Source organism: Ischnura elegans, chromosome 3, assembly GCF_921293095.1.
Source record: "Ischnura elegans chromosome 3, ioIscEleg1.1, whole genome shotgun sequence".
In the NCBI taxonomy this organism is placed as follows: domain Eukaryota; kingdom Metazoa; phylum Arthropoda; class Insecta; order Odonata; family Coenagrionidae; genus Ischnura; species Ischnura elegans.
The window spans coordinates 117479261-117501031 of NC_060248.1; the positions used below are offsets into that span (position 1 = coordinate 117479261).

The window sequence follows — 21771 nt, forward strand, 5'->3', positions numbered from 1 at the left end:
CATTTAGTGATTCATAAATAACAAAGATTTGATATGCTGCACACAACCCAGAGAAATAATGAAATGCAAAGATGCACTGTATTTTTTTTTCAAATGCTCACTTACCCTTATTTTTTCAGAGCCAACTTGGTCATCGTCAATCGATGAAGTTAAGGAGGTATTGGAATTAGACACTCCTGAATCCCACTGAACTCCTCTTCTTAAACGTTCGTTGACTATGCGAAGTTCTTTGCACGATGACAAAACCTCATCTTGCAACTGCAAAGAAATTTTAAAAGAGGCATTTTACAGATGTATTTCAATTTCTATGCTTCCAAAGTTGAATTAATGCCAGCTTCTGATATGAAATCAAATTTTGGGGTGACGATGATACAAGGTATGGTTGACAAATTGGTATATCATCTTCATGTATCCTTATTCAATCATCAACCAATCGCATATCATCTGTCTTGATACAATAGGCTAAATTCACTCCTCTGTCTTTTGGGAGGTTAAAAAGTATTGACGAAAAATAAATATCAAGTTAGGTAGTTATTCTATGTTCATGATAAGATACATTCCACCATGTATGAAATGACTTTTTCACAGAGGAAAATCTTCTCAAAAGTCAACGGTCTCTAGTGGGGCAGATCTGGTCACTTAATGGTGGTCTTCAAACTTTCCCGCCAGACTACAGAATATACAGTTGCCACATAGGAGGGTCAAAAATGGTTGCACCAGCATCTCTGCCATATGCCATGACTGTACTCGAATTAAACTTGACACATTTAAATCAAATCTGGTACTTATAATTTTCGTTTTTGTGCATTGGAAGAGAAATATTTTTACATGGTAAGTTTAGCCTAAAAAAAACACAGTTAGCTGGAGAAAATTGGGGATCGTCTTATACGCCCAGTCATATACAGGAGTGTAATCTATTGCAAGTGCTACAAAACATAATTAACCATACCACCAAAATCACATTGCAGTCAAAGGCTCAAATGGCAATCCTGTGTTGAATCTAATCATGGTTGTTCTTAAAGCTGAATGATGAGAGAAAAATAAATCTATCTTGTACATCTGATTCAGGAAATTTACAGGATAAAGAAGCGAGTGAAATGCAATATGAACCTATCACTCGCATTATTACCTTGCATATCAGAATCTAGGTATGTTTTAGTTTACATAAACATAAATGACATTTTAATGCTTAAAATTTATGAAATTTGAAAAATTTCTATGGACAAAATTATTTTCAGCTAATAACATTTGCCCATAATGGAGACATTTCCATTTGATCATGTAGTTATAAAAACAATTTCATTAAGAAAATAGGGCACCTCGAAAAGCAAAGTGCTGCCTTATTAGCAATGTGGAGAATTGCATCAATGAAAGAAGAATGCAACTCTGTAAACGATTATGCTTAAAAGTACGTGCATGATATGATAAAATAATTGATAAATATGGCAACATACAAATAAAATGGAGGATCAGTATATAACTTACACACTAATGACTGTTTGTATATATTCTTTCAACTTCAGCAGAAGTGATTTAACTCAATACAAGCATGAATATGGCTTAGTAGGAGCAGTATATCCCAAGGAGCATTTCCACTATTATTCAAATTCCATGTCAAGTGACTTACTGCTCGCAATTCTGGAGTATGCCCACTGCTTGAATCCATATCGTCATCACATTCGATATCGGAGGAGTTTTGATGGTGTAGGTTGGTAAAGGATGCATCAGAAACTTCCATTTCGTTCAGGAGTGATCTATGCCCGGCTGATGATGAAGAAGATGATGGTGTTGAAGATGCTGGTGATAGGGCATCTATTCTTTCCGTCAGGGATCCATTGGTCGCTCTTAATTCTTCCACTTCCCTTGCTGTCTGACGAAACTGCAATGGAATGAAAAATACAGTCAACCTTTACATTATATTGGTAATTAATTGAGGTATCATATATATTGGAAATTTTTTTCATCAAATATGCAATTGATAGATGGAGAAATCCAGTATTAAAAAAGCATTTCAAGGTTTGATTACAACAATTTTTACATCCTCATGAGTTGATGAAAAGTACCTTGACAAACACCTACAATGTATTATTTTAGGTCATCAAATTGTGAAAATATATGAGCAATGTTCACACAATAGCCACGTCCCAACTCAAATCACTCACCCAATCCAGCATTTTCATAGACTTTACCAATTGGGAGGTTGGGAAAAAATAATGTTGAGTTAGGTCATGTAATTTTAAATAAGGTCACTAGATGATTATTTTCTATCAAAAAGAAAAGTACTATAATAGCTCAAAGGTAGACAGCGGTAGATTGGAAGCATAGTAGACAGGTAAAACCTTTGAATTTTAAGGTACAGGTAAACTCTCCCATCTCAGAACTTACGCATGATTCACACGATATATCCATTTGATCATTTTTCTATGACATTCTCTTTCATTAGTTTGATGTAGATTACTCATGCTCTTCATATATTAAAAAAATAGATTTTGGAGGGATATCTCCCCGAATGGTCGTTTTGTTTAGGGGTTTTGCATACCCCCCAGGCGACCGTAAAAGTAGCGAACAAAATCTGCCCCTCAGCAGTGGGTAGTGCACTACCCACTGCCCTGACAAAAATAAACTCCACCATGGTGGGTACAGGAAGGGTACAGGAAGGGTGGCATCCTTCATGGTGGGTAGTTACCCTTGCAGAACCCACGCCCTACCCACCATTAAGGGTAAGGGAAGGAGAGAAAAATCCTTCGTGTACCCTTCCTTGGAACTCCTTCCCTTACCATCCGTGTACCCTTCCTCTACCCACCATTAAGGGTAAGGGAAGGAGAGAAAAATCCTTCGTGTACCCTTCCTTGGAACTCCTTCCCTTACCATCCGTGTACCCTTCCTCTACCCACCATTAAGGGTAAGGGAAGGAGAGAAAAATCCTTCGTGTACCCTTCCTTGGAACTCCTTCCCTAACCATCCGTGTACCCTTCCTCTACCCACAATTAAGGGTAAGGGAAGGAGAGAAAAATCCTTCGTGTACCCTTCCTTGGAACTCCTTCCCTTACCATCCGTGTACCCTTCCTCTACCCACCATTAAGGGTAAGGGAAGGAGAGAAAAATCCTTCGTGTACCCTTCCTTGGGACTTAGCATTTATAACTGAAGAAAACATATCCTGAAAGACTCTCCTTAGCTACTTTTTCCTGCTAAAGAGTATTGAGTTCCGTACAAGAACGTAAGCAGTCTTTGAAAGCAAATATAGACGGGCTACACAACTAATCTTTAAAATTTCCTTAAGGAAAACAATAGTATACATATTCAGTGGCGTAGCCAGGGGTGGGGTCCGGAGGGTTCGGACCCTCCGCCCCCCCGAAGTATAAAAACACAATCATTTTCCTTCATAATAGAAATCAAAATATTAAAAAATAATGAATTTAAAAAATATTTCTTTGACTATTGAAGTTTTTTCGATTATGAAAAGTGTTTGAATAAGTTGAATTCCAATACTTACTATCCTGTTTTTCAAAACTTTTCCCACCTGGTTTTGGACCCCCCCCCCCCCCCCCCCCCCCCCAACGAAATTCCTGACTACGCCACTGTACACAATAGTTTCTGTAATTGTGTGAAAAAAGCTCATTTAGAAGTTCTTCCATTCACGTTTTAGGATATGTAACCTATTTGTGTGGCTGACAATGAGACATCGCTAGAGTGATGTTCAGTATTAGAATGCCGATCTTATTTTCTGAAACGAAATAGGTGTGGTAGAAAAAAGTCACAGCTTTCTTCCACATAGGCCCGGGTGCGATTCTCATCTTAAGATTTTGTAGTATAAGTTCCGTTGAGAAACTCCTCCTATCAAGTACCTCGATAGCCGAGGTTGTTAAATCTCAGTTCGTGATAATGTAATATGTAGGTCCTGGGTTCAAGACCACGTGAAGGCTAATTTTTTTTATGCCCTATAACTTTAGAAATCACTGTTGCAACTCATCCCCATTCGTTTAATTTAGTTTATCAGCGATTTTTTAAATTTTTATGTTAATTTATGGATTTTTAGTTTTTATTTTATCCTACCCTTCCTGTACCCTTCATTGAGGCTGGCCAAACCCTTCCCGTACCCTCCAGGAAGGAGAGGGCGTACCCACCAATGTTCTAAAATACCCTTCGTGTACCCTTGCTGAAGGGTACAGGAAGGGTACACTTATCCTTCCTGTATCCTTCATCGAGGCTGGCCTAACCCTTCCCGTACCCTCCAGGAAGGAGAGGGCGTACCCACCAATGTTCTAAAATACCCTTCGTGTACCCTTGCTGAAGGGTACAGGAAGGGTACACCTATCCTTCGTGTACCCTTGCTGAAGGGTACAGGAAGGGTACACTTATCCTTCCTGTACCCTTAAACGAGGCTGGCCAAACCCTTCCCGTACCCTCCAGGAAGGAGAGAGCGTACCCACCAATGTTCTAAAATACCCTTCGTGTACCCTTGCTGAAGGGTACACCTATCCTTCCTGTACCCTCAATGGAGGGTAAACCTCTCCTTAATGGAGGAGTTTATTTTTATCAGGGTGGCAGAGGCAAGAGGGGTAGTTCACCCTGGACGCATTAGTTTTGGGGAACCAAAAGGAGCCTACCCCTCCTCCCAACTTCAATGGTAATTTGTCAAAAAAAAGTGCAAAACCTTTAAAGTCAAGTACCACGAAAACAAAAAATGTCATAAGTTTAAAAAAATTTTGGTCTTAAATAGTGCTTTAAATGCTGTTTTCAGAGGCTAATTTATTCAAATTTTCCATGGGAGGGCCACGGGGACTCTCTTGTTTCACTGGGGGTATTCCATAGCCCCTAAACCCCTGGCAGGATTCTTGCCCCCCCCCACAGGGACGCCGACTTACCAAAAATATTGAGGGGGCCCAAACTGGGGATCTTGCCCCGGGAACTTTTTTAAGTAGTGAGTTTTAAGTTTTTTAAGCATTTTAGAAGAGTCGTATGATCAAAATTAGAACCCTTATAACTCGAATCTCGATATCTGGACACTCCGCGGAAAATAAACAAGCCTTACACATTTGTCCTCACACCCATAACGAATTTTTGATAGGTCGAAGGGTAGGAGCCAGACGAAAGATAGTCCACGTGATGGTGTCACGTAAAAAAACACTGTTGGAATGGAAGTGGGAAACCCTACCAACTATCTCTTCCCTGAAAATGTACAACCAAATGAGCCGCGGAAACTCATCGAACGGGACTCGTCCGCAAAGGGCGGGAGTCGTTCGCTGCAGGGAGGTTGGTAAGGTCCTTGAGGTCGTCAACATGCGAAACCCGTCGGTACGATCGTGGTGTAAACGGGGCATGTACAGAAACTTATCAAATGTAGCGGCATCCAAGAAAGAGTTTAAAAAAAGACCGAGAAGATGGAGAAGAGTGAAAGACCATATTGTGAATTGAAGAGGGGAGTCCATGAAGATAGGGGGTACTGCCCGTATACTTTGTAAATACTCCATGCAAACTTACCTAGAGTACCTTAATAATTAATGAATACTTCTCATCGGCTGTTGTGAGTGATTGTCTCAGGGAAACGGCGGAAGCTACAGATAGGAAAGCAGAAAGGCGCCAAATGTCTTTAAGTATATTTGCATAGTCACCTGGATATCTTGTTCTTTTTGCTGCTTTTCCAGCATGACTATCCTGTCAGCTGATTCCTCCAGGGCCGATGTCAGCGACTCCCGCTCATCCAGTAGCTGCTGAACTTTTCTTTCCAGATCATTTTTGCGTTCAGTAATGAGAGTTATCTGAAAAAAAAATTTTCACTCATAAATGTCGACCTACTATCTGCAACCTTAAGAGAGAAAAATACGAAATTAATGAAATGGATGATATCGTTATTGCACCACGGAAATGGGAGCTGGGGAGTGTTGACTTTTTTACGGAATAATTTTGATGTTGGTATTTTAAACCTATGATATAGTTATTTTTCTCCCTTCGTCATTTCACTTCCTTATTCATATCAATTAATAACATTTATTTCTAATTCAGATATTCTCAATTCTCATTTCAGCTAGAATGTTGATTTGAAAATTTAAAAAGTTAATTATTACACCCGCGAAAAACACATCGAAAAGTATTTGATGTGTAATTTTTAAAACTTACAGTAAGTACTACGATGTTAAATAGATATGTTTATACTGGGCCAATAGATCTAAAAATGCGAATTTATATTACGCTGCTGTATTTAAATACCTTTCAGGCAGCAACAAAGAGGCAGCTTTTATTATTAGTCTATCAAATAGAGCACCGAGCACATGTCGCTATGGCTGCTCTATTACACAATGATCTCGGCATTGATCATTGAAAACTGCAACTTACTTTGGTAACTCTTACAAGTATTTTTATTAAATGATTCTGAAATCCTGCACATTTAAAATTAGGCCTCAAAACTTACTTCTTCTTTCAGCATTTCCAGATGAGCCACATGGTCTTGTAAACTCGTCTTTCGGAGGTTGGATTGGTCCCTTAAGCCTTGGATCTGAGCGCTGAGCTGTTCTTCCGCTTTCGTGGCCTGCAAGTCAGATAAAAATACACATTTTAGTGCAAATTAAATCTCAGTATTATATTTTATAGAACGGTGTGAGAGAAGACGAAGTTGCATTGTTTGGGTGCCATACTCCCAGTTTTTCAGTTTACGGTCATTACGACAGTCACGGCCAGAGAATTTTTCTGATTTACATAGAATTTTAAGACAAAAGTTTACCAGATATTTAAGGGGCATCCATTAAATACGTGAAGCTTTTAGGGGAAGGAGGGAGTCAAGCCGATTCTCACCCAATCTCACGTGGGGGAGGGTGGTAGTCCGTGGAAGTATCACGTAATTTTTTTCTGCAACAAACAGTAAAATTGCGAGAAAACTGGGTTGAATTGACTAATATTAAATAAAAATAATCAAGCCAATTGTTTTTTATAAATACAACGCAATGAAGCATAGATAAAGTATTTACACTGAAAATACGCATTTCGAACAATCTCACGTTATATTATAGGGAGGGGGTCGAGCCAAATCTCACGATATCTCACTCTAGGGGAAGGGGGGTCAAAAGTTGACAAAATCACCTCACGTAATTAATGGACGCCCCCTTACCAAGTCCAGGCCATCTTAACGAGGACACATACACACAACTATGTAATCAATCTGTTACAGGGCCATGACGGACTGATGGGGGTCAGGGGTTCCAAAACCTTACGAAATGTTTGAGAGATCAGGTATCAAGTGAACCCCTTCTATATGAACCCCCTAGACATTTACTTCCTCTAAACTGTCCCCACTCACAATATTTTTTTCAGCTGTGGACCTGTTCTCTTAGAGAGACATACTCATCATCACGGGTCCCCATCCCTTTCAATGACGATCAAATATTCCTTCCCCTGAACCACCAATCCTTGCACTCTCCCTGACCCTTGCAACATTATTTCCGACCAATTCTAATTCCCCTCAAAAATATTTCTAAATGACGCAGTTTCAGCCATACATTCTCCCACTTGGAGGTCTTTCAACCACCCTTTGACAGCAATATGGGGGATCACGAAATACTTATCTACGGAGATGACTAAATTCTATTTAAAATTAGTTGCGGTGTGATGAATTTGCTATTACTAGAGGTAAAGGTAAAAGGAATTATTCGTAAAGGGTCTCGCCGCGCTATTAGCGCCCAATTAATTTACTGTACATTCAATTAAAATTCTCTGGTCTCCGTGGAGCATTTGTCGATTACTGTAGATCAGATGGTTGAGATGCTTTTAAGTATGATACGTATAGACACGATATCCTACTTCGCACTGAAATGGTCCGTTATCATTCCAGCGGGAACTTTATTTGCAGGCTCGATTGTATTTCGAGGACACCTAATAATGAAAAATATCCATTAAATGTTCGATTCTAGAAATCTAAACGTTATTTGAATATTACATGCAAGCTTAGGACAGGGTTTTATGGATAAGATAGGAAGGCATAAATTTTAGCAGTAGAAGCATTTCAATTGCTTAAATAGTTCGTTAGAGTAAAAATGCCGAAATAAAATATAGATGAGGGAAAATTATTTTGACGTTTGAGACGTTCGGATTATTAAATGCAATTTTCGAAAAATGTATAGCAAATGGGTAAATTAAATTGGCAAAGGAAGGCCTTAAAGTTAGTCGTAGAATAGGACATAGAAAAGTTGTAGAATAGAATAGACTGAATATCGAGTAAAAGAGTGAGAGAGCAATCATAAAAAGGAAAAAGATTAGGGCTGTCTATCGCTCGAATCGTTATTGAACCTTTTTCGTGAGCTGAAATAAGAATCGCCGCATGAACTCATGGATAAACTGGGGTTTCAGGGGCAATTTCCAGAAAATATGAAAATGCGAAACCTATTTGGTTTTAAGTCGGAAAGAACTCGAACACAAATAAGTATTTTGAAATACAATTTCTATAAAATTCATGGTGTATGGCGTATTTTTAGAGGCTGCAAGAACTCGTGTAGAATAAGTATATATGAATGGAATTTCTTTAAAATCTAGCATGAGAAGGCAATTTTTGCGGCCGTTGAAGCACAGTTTGTCGTTGAATCGAATCGGGACATGTTTTGCAGTATAAAGACTTGTGCATAATATTGTAAGTTTCCTCCCACCTCTCGGATGCGGTCCGTGAGCCTCCTGTTCTGCTCCGTGAGGTCCGAGATGATGAGCGCCTTCTCTCGCTCGCATGTCTTCAGCGCCACTTCCCGTTCGTCCAGCGACACTCTCATCTCCTTGATGTCCGATTGCATCTCCAGCACTTTGATGTCGTACTCGGACTGCATGCTCTCCAGCCGCCGCTTGAGAGAGTGCTTTTCCTGCTCCAGGGCCTGCCAATGAGAGAATAAACTGTTATTGCATGTACTCGAAAAAAATATCCTTAAAATTCAAAATCATTAATATGAGGCCTTTCTAATTCTAATATGCTCCGCATCCAATAATTTTCCGTTACAAGAAATGCCTGTCAGTATAACTAATTCCTTGATATTATTGACTTATTCATATACCCAGGGGCGCAGCTAGGAATTAAGGATGGGGTAGTTTTAGGTGCAACTAATACCGGGGTGTGTAGGGGTATGGAATACCCACCAGGACAAGCGGTAGGTGCGAGTATTGCGGAATTTTAAGATAAACGGTTCAAAATGGTGAGTTTTACGGCTTTCTGAGGGATGTTTAATTAATCCTTACACTATTCTATAAGTAATATCAATCCAATTAAGTAAAATGGATTAAACTGAAAAATTTCTCTGAGCTGTGGGGGGGGGGGGGGGTTAACCCCCAAACCCCCCTCGCTGCGCCACTGCAAATACCAACAGCTGCTATTTGGAAACTGGCTAACAGAACTGTTTGTGCAATTAATCTGATGATGCATGCGATGTTTTTTTTCCTCATGCGTTGTTATGCTGAAGTTTTATGGAATAAGCATCCAGTTTATTGAACCTCATTTAATTAGGATAAATTGAATTTGAAGATAAGTTTTTTTATCACCTTGAAAAGTTAAATACGGCTTTGAAATGATTCCAAAATCATGTATTCCAGTGGTCAGTTATTCTACCCCATGACCATTCCGGCCAATTCCATTCATCCCAATAATGGACAGAATAGCACCCTGGTAAACGAATTATTTCTCTGAAAAACCCGGAAATCACCGGTGTTTCTCCAAATATTTAAGCAGAAGGCATCAGCTCCAGCATCATTTACATTAATGATTGCCCTTCAGCGATTAGTCATTCAAAATTCCATTTATAAGCCGACGATCTCCAACCATTCCTGAGGTTCAATGTTAAACAAAATGTGCAATGGAATAAGAAATTTGAATAATGACGTAAACGAATTCTTACACCCTAATTATTGTAATATTCGTGGAAAAAGCAATGGAAGGGCCATAAGGGACGAGTGATAAGTCTATTCCGGCGTGTGGGTAAAGAGAAAAATGCTATTAGCCTCATGGAACGCGGTCTCTTGTCACGTGTGTTTACTTTCTGAGCGACACTTGCTCTGGACGTTTTGTTTTGCCGTCGCGTCCCAGGTGCCATCGCCCCGTCCATTGCAATCGGCGCGTCCACTTCACGTTCCCTTACTCTTGTGCACGTGATGCCGGCCGAGGGCCGCGATTTCCCGAGCACGTTGTAGCGAGGAGAGAGAAAAACTCCCGGAACACGTGGTCTCTAATGACATCGCTGCAAGGAAAAGTCTTCTCTGCAGTTGTTGTAAAAAATATACAGTGCAGGTCGTTGGCTATGGCTTCAAGTCTATTTCACTGACACAAGCATCCAGTTAGACGATCAATTCCTGCTCGTCGATTCGCATACGTCATTTTTGTTTTAACGCGGAAGGAGTGTTAATACCCCAGGTTCATAATTTGCTTTTAACAGGATAAAGTGTCTTTCGTATATGGCATTTTTTTTTATTTTTTCATTGTAGCAGGAAGAAAAGTACTTTAGAAGACCATTTTGGTCTAATTACATTACTTTGCGATCAGTCTATCGCTTAAGTTATAAAATACCCTGATTTGTGAAAATTAGTGTAAATCGTAAATAAACTCATTTTTTTAGTTTATCCAGCCCATCGGTAAAGCTTGGATGAGATGAACTTGGATGCTGATCGACGATATCTGGGATCTAATCCATGGTGAAGACCATGGACACCCCAAAATAACAATTCTTGGACTGCGAGGTTGCCTGGGAAAAGGATCTGAATGTTTGAAAACCATATCCCTGTGGCATAGTCCACTGTGATTTCTATCCTCACCTAATCTATTTATACTGCCACCTTGAGGAAAAAAAAACGAAAAAGTCAATAACGAACGCGAAAATTAAATTTTTCACTCAGCCGCAAAATCCGACCACTCGACGGTGTATGGAGAAAACTTAAATCACTTGATATATCTAAAAAAATGAAGGCGATTTCAAATCTTCCTCCTGATCTGTATGAATTCCCTAATAATAATCTCTAGAGATAAAACCCTAAAAATGTACGCCTCTACAGACGCATGCGCATTAAATACCAACAAAAAAAATTGAATTTACTCCAGTTACCCAAATACAGGTTGAATAGCCTTCCAAGAAAATAAAGTCTCTGTTGGCTTACCGCTAGATTAAAAAAAGTTATTTCCTGTCACACTCACATACATCACCAGCGTCTTCAACTCCTCCCTATCTTAAAATCACGTTCCAAGTCAATGGAAGCGAGCGTTAATCAGACCGATTCCAACAAAGAATATTATTTCCTCCCAAGTAAAGAAAAGTATCCCAACCAATCTCCTTTCTTACAATCTCGTACAAAGTTCTCGAAAAACTTGTAAACGAGCAGATAACACATTTTTTTAAAGTGCTACGATATTCTCGATCAGTTTCTGTCTTGTTTCCGACACGTCAGAGTGCATCTAATGCATTAGTTAAATTAACCGATGACTTGAGACGATTGACGGATCAAAAAGAAGTTTCACTATTTGTTTTTGTAGAATTTTCGACAGCTTTTGATTACATAGACAAATATATATTTGCAGTAAAAATGAGAGGCATCGGTTTTTCTCCTTTTGTAGTCATATAGCATCATTCTCATCAATTGTATATTGGCGATTAATTTCTAATGAGTTATGCTCAAGATGGGTCGAAACAGCAATAAGTGCATCGCGAGGCTCTATTTTAGGGCCTTTGTTATTTTCCATTTGAATTAATTATTGCCCTTCAGCGATTACTCATTCAAAATTCCATAAAATGCTGACGATCTCCAAGCGTACCTGGGATAAAATTTTAAAAATATGCGCAATAAAATGCATGATTTTAATAATGACCTAAATAAATCAACAAGTCGAATAAATCCAACATTCTAAGCATAAACCATTGAAAGTCGCAAGCTAGAAAAATTGGATATCCAAAAACACTCAAGACAATCGATAGGGAACAACTACCCCAACTACGTATTTCCGATTCTTCTATAAATTAACGTGACGAGGTAATTAATCTAGGGTTCATCATTGATGAAAGTTTGTCCTGGTCACCTGATATAACTAAGATACGTAAAAGCGTAACTAAATCAATATTTCCTCTAATTTGGCGCATACACGTCTTTCCTTCCTCCTCGAAGAAGATTTATTTTGCTTTGATTATTTTACTCCCATTTTGACTATGCCAATGTTGCCTTTCAAGACATATCGCAGGTACTGTCAACAAATCTTTAACGTTAGTTCAATCTACAAATATCAAACCCTACAGCTATCACAATGTCAACTGGTTAAAACCTAGCTCACCATGCCTGCTACACCTATCCATTGTCTTGTGTATTACATTTCACAAACAAGTACAGCACCTTACTTTAGTAACGAATTTCAAATAATTAGCTCGGCTAATTAGTAAATGACTCTAGTAAGAAGGGAAAATAAAAAAAAATTGTAATGCCTCACAACCGAACAGTTAGATCCAATAAATCATTCATTGTGACCGCATTCCGTGAGTGGAGTAACCTTAAATTACCGCTTCGTAAATCATCACTCGCCTCCTTCAAAAGCACACTAGGCATAAAACTTTTCCAAGCCCAACAGCGAGACACTTACCATCCCGCGAACTATGGGCAAGATTCACTAATTATCTCCTGCTGCTTTTTTTTATTTTTCTCTTTCCAGGTGATGGACGAATTTTTATTGTATTTGTACATATCAATGTTTACTTTAACTATTTCTTAGTAAGTCTTCTCAAATTTTACACGAACCCCTTCTTTTGTAGGCGTTTCACTTCAGAGAGTTTTTTTTCTAATGTGGATGAAAGTGAAGTCCTTAGTTTTTTCCACGTTTCTTTGTTCATATCTTTTTACACTTAGAAAATTTTGTAATTTTGATTCTTCACTTCTGCTTGTGAACACATAACTGTGGGTTTATTTCGCATAAAAATACCTTCATCTCATTTTTAGAATAACTTAAAAATGCGCTCTCCTGCTAATATTCAATATATGACGAGGGGTTAGGTGGAAAAAGGGACAGTCTAGTCCCAACCCCGCCAAATAAAGACGCATTGTTATTATCACCTACTCAACCACTCATCAATCACTGGATTGGATCACTCAGGGAGTGAACGAATAATTACGCATTTCCATTCATAAATACCCTATACCGAATGGATATATACTCAGCTATTATCTTCGGGTATTCGACGCACCTTGAAGCCCTTGGATCTAACAATAAGGAAACTGTGTTCTGACGTAGTATGGGTTTTATTTTTCAATACTTTTGAGGTCTTTTCGGTTTCGGGATCTATCTTCTCCTTTGCCTACCTCACCTTCGATTAGAGTTGAAAATCACGCTGACTTCATTCGACGCCGGAGATGTGAGTCACTTCGGAGGGAGAGTGGTTTTGAGAAAGGTCGTCTTGGAGAAGACGTCAACAAACCCGTTCTCATCGTAGTATATCCGCTTTTGCGCGGGTGTGCGCTGTCTTTGTCTCCACTTACTTGGCGCGCCGACAACCAATCGAGGCGCCATTGTTCCCTCGCTAAGGTCAAGGATTTCGAACAAAAACTACATGCATGCTTCAACCGGTTGCTGTTCAATAATTCTCCGCTGAAAGTGATCGCTGATTGCCTCGTTAATGATCACGGGACGGTGCTTGCCACGACAGACGATTTACCCTTTTACAGGTGTCAGTATCATTAAATCATTTTATATCAGCGATGCCGGTGACTGATAAACATATATATGCTGAAGTTCAGAATGTTAACACCTTCAGTAGGGTCCAAATGAATTGGCAATTCAAACAAGAGCGGTGGCACTCGCGCAAAGATTTTTTTTTATTCCAAAGCGTATCTTATCTTGGCGTAAGCTTATATCTAAAACGTATATTATTCAACAATATTCTTAGTTTTATTAGAAATTAAAGTAAATACAATTTTTAATGATGTATAACAATATTATTCTCAAATTCCTATCGCGATTAAAAATGAAAAACGGAGATCTATTAATAATATCTAATGCCCTATACTCTATGCCTGCGTATGGACTCTTGATACCGTATTAAAAATTTATTTGTAGTCTATCAATGTATCTTACTATACTTTGCCATGAATAAATCAACTAAAAGTCCATTCTCACGCATCATAAACGTGTAAATCCTAATGATTATAATATATTTTCTTACAATTAGTAATATTATTAGGTGCTCAAAATGATCGAGTCCCAGTAACTGTTGTTTCTATACATGTTTAAAGAATTTTAAAAAATGACCAATTTTTTTTAGACATTCTGTTCGCATTTTCCTTCAAATGTTCTCTCCTTTATATTTCCGACTTCGCGTGTTTCTTCTCATCACGTGCTAAGAGACTTCCTTACTGTGTTTTGTAAGTATCAATAAATTACTTCTCGTTGTCCTGGACACCTTCACCTCACCGGCCTCAAGTCATTTTCTTGTTGTCTCTGGTCTTAACGCTTAAATTGAAGACTTCCTCCCTCTAAGTCCCACAAAAATATTCCGCACGAATTTCCTGGAATTTTTTTATTAGGATCGAGCAGGTAATTATGTCTCCGCAGTTCGTAGCTCATCGCCGACGCGATCTTCATTTGAAAAAAAAACAGGGGAGGAATCTGCGGAAGAAAACTGTGTTGCGTGCCGGTTAATCTCCACCTCCCTCTCTTTCCTTCAATCGAGATGCCTCCCACGCGGATGGAATGTGAAACCGCGATATCCGCCAACCGTTTCTTCTTCTAATGCGAAGATGAGACGCGCTGAGGTTGGCTGGAGGACAATTGAAGAGTACGAGCGTGAAGACAGCGCAATGAGAGGTTGTTCATGAAAATGCTCATGAGCACGGGATTACGCTTGGAACAAAGTAGTGGCGTAACAGGGTTGGTCACCATTAAGATGATATTTATTGGTGATTTTCAGGTCTATCACTATTCTTGCCTCGTCAATCGAATGACGAAGTTCACCTAATTACGAGAGATGAGACGCGTAACTTCGAACACTGTACCTCATTTCCCAGGAATTTATTTTATTGCAAATTGCAATTCTATTGAGCTTTTTCAGTACCTACCCAGCAAACCTACCAAAAACCACTAAAAAAAGCCCTACCTAACAAAAAAAAAACACTCGGTAACCGGAAATTAAATATTGGTGTACTAATTTTTCCTCTAAGCAAAGACGGTAACCAAACGCGAAGTTCAGCCTACGGGGAAAAAGTTAGGAAATCTGGATAATAGCAAACTTTGATTAAGATTGTTATCCTAATGTTGTGATTCATTCTCATTGGGGCTTCGATGGTAAGGGCGGTTATGATGCAGTAGTCTGGTATTCTGAGCTAACGAACAGATTGCAGAATGGAAATACCATATTCTTTATGAAATTAATGAGAAAAAGCGAGAATCTATGATAATTAATTCACTTGTGCCACAGCAATGTGAATCAACCCATATATTTCGTCAAAGAGCAAGGTATCAGTACTGGCGAAATAATTTATTTTGCGTGCCTCAACAAGACATATAAAATATTAACGAAATCCTAATTTAGGTTTATGAAGGAAAAGAATATATTTTCACATTCTATCATAATATCTATCAAAAAAGCTAAATAAGGGTTGATATAAGGTTAATAAATTCATTCCTTTCGACTATTCAAAGTTATGAATTGAATTCATTATTCCATCCCTCGGATAAGGCAATAATCACTGCTATCAGGTCGATAAGAGATTATGAGAGCACTCATGACGTGTGTCTGAATAGGCAATTTCCCTCTTCTCCTTCCACCATCGAGGTGCGCCGTATTCCCCCCTTCCACATTGCCTCCACTCAACCTAACTCCTCCAACCCACCGTTCACTCCTCCTCCTCCACACCTCTGAGCTCCGCCTCATCTTCAATTATCCGTGGGTGAGATCACCAGCTTTGAGTGAATTAAGTGAATGGTATCGCTGGGACTTAAAAATGCAGTGAAAGGGCATATTTGATTAGTGACGCAAAGTCATCCTTCCTACTTCCATTAGGCTATGAAACGTTCCTTGAATCACAATGGTGTTCATGTTAATTGTTTACATGAATTATCAAATTCAAACCGTCCTTCTGTTAATCGACGTTGCGATGGTGGCATTGAACCTCGATTGAAAAGACAGTATTATCATCGTATTCAAATTATCGAAGAGTAATCGATTAAAAAAGTTCTTGGGGTGGTGAAGTCGATAGTCGTCCCATTATACAGGATTCATACAAATTTTTCATTTTTAATATCCCTGACTTTTCTGTGATTTATCATTTGATTTATTTACAATTTTTCTGGCTCTATATCAATGGTAAAGCAGTCACATGCACTAATTTAGTGGAGAAATGTATGGTATATCTCAAATGTACCATGAACAATGCAAAGCTTGCTGTGAAATAAAGACAAGTTGAAGAAATGTAGTCGAGCGGCGTAGAGTCATGGCAACTCCTTGCCGCTCAGCCAGGACGGCAACAGGCTTCGTTTATTTTACGATCCATTTTCAACCTCTGATCTGAGCATTTGAAAAATAAAATAATTGAATTCGAAAGTAACATGGAAAAGTGCGGTGAAATTTGCTGATCACTTATAAAAGCGTTTGCAAATTAGGTTTTTTTCAAATCGCTCTAATTCAGATGGAGGGGATTTCAACATTTGCGTAGATGCGTCTTGGTATTCTCCGGCTTCAGACGTCGGGAATTCATGGGTTGTAATGAATGGAAGGTGGTTATGGTGTGGAAAGCCTTGTAAAACCACCCACAGAGAAAGTGCGTATTATAGCTATCATGGATGCTTTAGTACAAGAAGGCGATGGGATGTTCTGACTTGGGGATGCATTCCATCTATGGCGCTTCAAAGTTTTTTTCTGCGCCCGCAGAACCCCGCGTCAATATGAATTCTCGGGTTGTACATGAATGCATGCACTTTGCGTGCAATATAACGAAAGTACTTTAAGACGCGACTATGGGAGCGTGGACGAGAATTCTCACCTAAGGATAAGTTTCCTTTACTCTTCGACGATGGAATCGTCTGGGGCCTCTTCGGGAAAGTTTCTCTTAGATAGAAAAATTTCCCTTTTAATTCTATGCTTAATTTTTTAGCTTACTTTATATGTTTCTCGATTTCCTTCCACGCTTGGAAATCTGACCTTTGGTTTCGTGGTTCTATATGAGTCTAAATAGAGGTTAAAACGGTAATTTATTTTCAGATACTAGAACAATGTGCTATCGGCGTAGAGGGCAATTTAGCTATACACAGAGATAATTCTGATCCTATTGGCTTCCACGTTTCGCTATGACTATATTGGGGCTATATTCTGGATCCATAAAAATCGAGGAAACCATAGGCGTTCAGAAAATGAAATAAGCCCTTCCGCGTTCAGATTACGTGACACGTATCTCCATAAGGGGCACTAAGATGGGAAGGAATTCTGTATATGGCCTTATCCTTTTACAATAAATCATGCGATTCACCGCTGAGTGTTGGGTTGGATTTATAATTGCTAATGCCCGTGCGAAAAATTTATGTTGGAAATGCTCAATTTAATCAGGTGTTTAGTTGATTGCCGAGTGTTTCTCGGATATAAAATTTGATAGTAAACGAGGTGGCGTATTTTATTCCGTGTCAACCAGCTCCTCAATGTGAGCCTAATAACAGTTGAAACAATTTGTGCATGATTTCGGGCTGTAGAATTTTGCTCTTGGATTTTCGTGCTCTTTTGCAGTCGAACAAAATCTTTATTTAGCAGTTTATATTCAAATTAGGTTATTGCATAAAAGAAAAATTCAATAGTAGCATACTCAGAATTTGCGATAAGTTCAAGAGACTTTTTTAAAATATTTTAATGAAATAATTCATTTTATTTTAGCCTCAATAAAATTATACAATGAACAGTTGTTTTAGACTTTGAGAAATTTTCGGATCTTGCTCTTGTCATTACAGGGAAGTGAGTCTTGAATATCTCTGCAGAGTTTAGGCAGGCATTTTTTACTCATTACTTACGATGCTACTAGGATCCGTGCACATTTCGCCAGGAGAGAATTAGAAAAAAATCTTATCGACGTTATATGCTCAAAGCCTCACGTGCTTTTTTTGTTCGCCGTTGCAATGCATACAAATTGGAATACGCTAAGCTTATACTACTACTAAACGTTGCGAGATTTAACGTCAGGAGGAAAAGGGGCATCTAGATAGGATAGTGGCTAAATGACTGCTGGTATTTTTCACATTCCTATTGAAAGCGCTATGAAGAATAATTTAATTATTATCACGAAATTTATTCAGATTCCTTGTTACCATATGGAATATGAAAAATATAAAAACGGCGAGATAGAAATGAAGTCAGTACTCTGGTTTGGCCATGTTCATAGGATGGATGACACCAGATGGCCTAAGAAAATATTGGATTGCAGATCTCCAGAAAAACTGAAAGGGATCTCTGTCTCGCCATCTCTTCCTCTTCGTATTTATGCATGAGAGCGGAATGTTTCGAAAATAAACCTCGGACAAAACGCTTGATGGCGAGTATTGGATTAGAAATTGTGTTGATCCAATTATTTTATCGCGATTTTTCAACGCAGTCGGAGAAATCCTAAGGAGAGAGAGAGAGAGAGAATCGGCGGGGATTAGTGTGCCATTCCTTCGATTTCTCTTTTTTTCATTCTGCTATCGTTAGAATTTTGGTTCCTCTCCTGCGAGAGGGAATTACGAGGTTAAACCAACCACCCAAAGATATGATCGCTCTAGTCTCTAAGAAAACAGCTTCTCCTGCACGAATTCTAGAAAAACGATATAATTTAATACTTTCCGCGCCCATGGTAATGTATTCTCGGCTACCATATCTGATGGTCCCTTTAAAATTTTCACCCAGATCCGTATTTCAATCACGCGTCGTCCTACCATATGTTTTTAGAAAATTTTATTTGTGGAACTAGATTACATTTTAGATATGCAAGAGGGCGTACTACATTCCACTGAGAATTGATTGCGTTTTAACCTCTAGTAACTCTTCGTGGAGACCCTCCAACACAACATGAGTAGGTACACTGGCGATTTCCATCCGGAACCAAAATCGAAACGGCAAAATGCCATTGTTAGACCATTAGATCTATTGGAAGAAGAAAGGCTATTTCCCTAGCTTTTAGAAAAGATTTTTCTAAATAAATAATACAAGCTATCCCGAAAGTAGTACCATAGAGTAATTATAAATAAGTAAAGTACCATTGAGTAAGTATATATAAGTGAAGTACCATTAAGTAAGTATATATAAGTAAAGTACCATTGAGTAAGTAAATATTCTCTATGGTAGCCCCTAAGTGCTGTAATATTTCACTCCACCATAAAACAGTTTGAAGTATCAACATAAAACCACTTTGAAGCTTAGTTGTTTCTTTTTTATGTTGAACAAAAAATCTTCTATAGTCATTATATTCATTATAACGTAATTCCGTGAAGTAAATATGGATAGAGTGAACAACATTAAGTATCTTGTTGTTTTACATGAGACGATGTTTTTCGTTTTATTCATCGCAGGTTCTGCATTTCCTTCACGTGGTCTTTCCCAAGGCTCGCCCATAAGATCTGCGGCGACCCTCGAATCCTTCACTCTTTTTTTCAGGGTCCGTCCGATTTCGGAGGCTCCAAGAGGGTGCAAATGTGAGCAGCAGTGTTCGTCCGAACGACAAGGGCGCCGCGACGACCGATTCCCCAGTTCCACGAAGGGCTTCCTCGCTGCTTATCCTCGAGGCGGTCTATTTTCGAGAAAGAGTGGAGAGTAATTTAGAGGAAAAGTATTGTCGCGGCTGGAGGAGGATCGCTCGAGAAATGGGATAGTAAACACCGCCGATTTCTGGGACACACGGAGGGACAGACAGACGGTGGCGAATTTTGTGTTCCGTATATTGTTCTCGTTTTTTTGCGGTGTTTCGGTGAGGTTCAAGGGGTCTCCAGTTATGACTGAAATTGCTCCGCTTCACGCGTGACCCCGATACGCGTGTTCTTCTCGAAGAAAGCCATACGCTAGCTCTTAATTCTCCAAACTTATCCTTTGTCAAAAATGTTATTGGCATCTGATTCTTATATCATATATGTCGGTGTCAGCTTCTTATATTACAAATGCGTCAATTTGTCAGAAATTAATTGCTCTTATAAAAATAAATGATTTTTCATTAGTGCAACGGCAACCAGGGGCGGATCCAGAGAGGGGTAAGGGGTGGCTATAGTAATCTTTTACTTTTCGCGGATATTCTAGATAAAATGGTAATTTTGTTTGGACCCCCACTTCTGGCTGGGAGGTTACCCCGTAGGCCCTCCACCTAGTCCCCCCTTGCCTCTATCCTGGATCCGCCACTGTCTGCAACCTAAATAACCGTTTATCTCTTTCTGTTTGTCAGAAATTAGGCCTATTTGATACGTCCTCGGCTATAATTATTTTTCTTCCTATTACATCAATTGTATTGACGATATAGATAAGACCTTTGCCAAAATTTACATGCATCTCAAACACAAAAAGTTTACATCTGAAAAAAATACCGAGGCAACATTTTCAAAGTTGAGATAGCTGTGAAAGTCGAGGCATCTGTCTACAGGTTTGTACTTTATGTGATCTTAAAATTCCAAGATTATAGCAGAAGTTTGAAACGAGTAATTCCTCACGAAAAAAGACCAGGCCATGGGGAGTGATGCGTCCTTCTTACAATTTTATCCGCGAAAAGTAAAAGATTTGTTGGTAGCTTACCTGGTCCAAAGAGAAGAGCATTCTAAGAAAATTTAGTTGAACCATTAACGAGTTAAAAAAACCGAATGCATTTTCCAACGCACAGTTTTGGAAACGAATTTATAATAATAGTAAAAACAATAATTTATTCTTAAAAAACAATGGATTCATAAAATATTTAAAAACATATGTATTTGAAAGTTAGGCGCCCTACTAGACAAAAGGCCTGTTTTTAGGTTACCAACTGGTTTTTTACGTATTGCTTAAAATGGTTCTAGGATAATGCATTATCTATTAAGAATATTTTGACAGAAAAAAGAAACAAACTTTCTTCAACATACACCTTGGCTCTGGAAACAAAGAAAAAGAAAATAAATCTAGTAAGATTTATTCTTCGTTATAACGAAGCCCATTTTCAATGCTTATGATAGACTTCAACCATTGTTTATCTAATCTAAAAAAGATTGCCTGAAATGTCTCCTCTTTAATTTTGTTTGGCAGTTTATCATATAATGTAGGCATCGTGATCTTTTGAATTGACGTAAGGCATACGGACTCAAAAATATTTATTTCTATAACGAAATACTATTTCATTACTGCGTTGTGGTGATAAGTGAATTGGTGTGATGATGAATACGAGTTCCATTATTGTTCTAAGTACCTCCATTTGTATGGCTATTTTTGTCGTGTCTCGTGAAGGATCGTGGGACGCATATGTTCTGTATTCCGAGTTTCCCTCCGTCTAATTTCTCTTTCTGCTGAAACCGAAAAGGGAGATTCCTATCGCACCCACGCCGCGCTGGTGGAGCGCATATCAGAGCATGACGTGTGAAATCGTCAGTCGGGTACATTTCGGAATGACACACGAGTTGAAAACGAAAATTTAATTGCAATCAATTAAAGATTTCGAATGGCAACCGGAGGACGGCCAATTAACCAATTGGAGGAAACCCAGTTGACTAAAATATGAAGAGGAAATTAATTTTTAAACACCCTCTATGATTGCTAAGATTCTTAAACTTCAACTCTTGCCTACTTAGACTACGTTATCATCGGCGAATCTTCCCTTAACCAGCAAAAAAAATG

General features: G+C 38.7%; 1 protein-coding gene across 1 annotated transcript in view; it reads right to left on the reverse strand.

The window, feature by feature from the left end:
• Positions 1–21771, reverse strand: part of LOC124156426 (bicaudal D-related protein homolog) — a 301899-nt gene that overhangs the window by 4434 nt on the left and 275694 nt on the right. Inside the window, exons 2-6 of the mRNA XM_046530978.1 lie at positions 8632–8847; positions 6411–6527; positions 5614–5760; positions 1628–1879; positions 106–258 (exon numbers count right to left, since the gene is read on the reverse strand). Of these exons, the coding sequence (XP_046386934.1) occupies positions 106–258; positions 1628–1879; positions 5614–5760; positions 6411–6527; positions 8632–8847 (885 nt within the window). The remainder of the gene's footprint in view (positions 1–105; positions 259–1627; positions 1880–5613; positions 5761–6410; positions 6528–8631; positions 8848–21771) is intronic.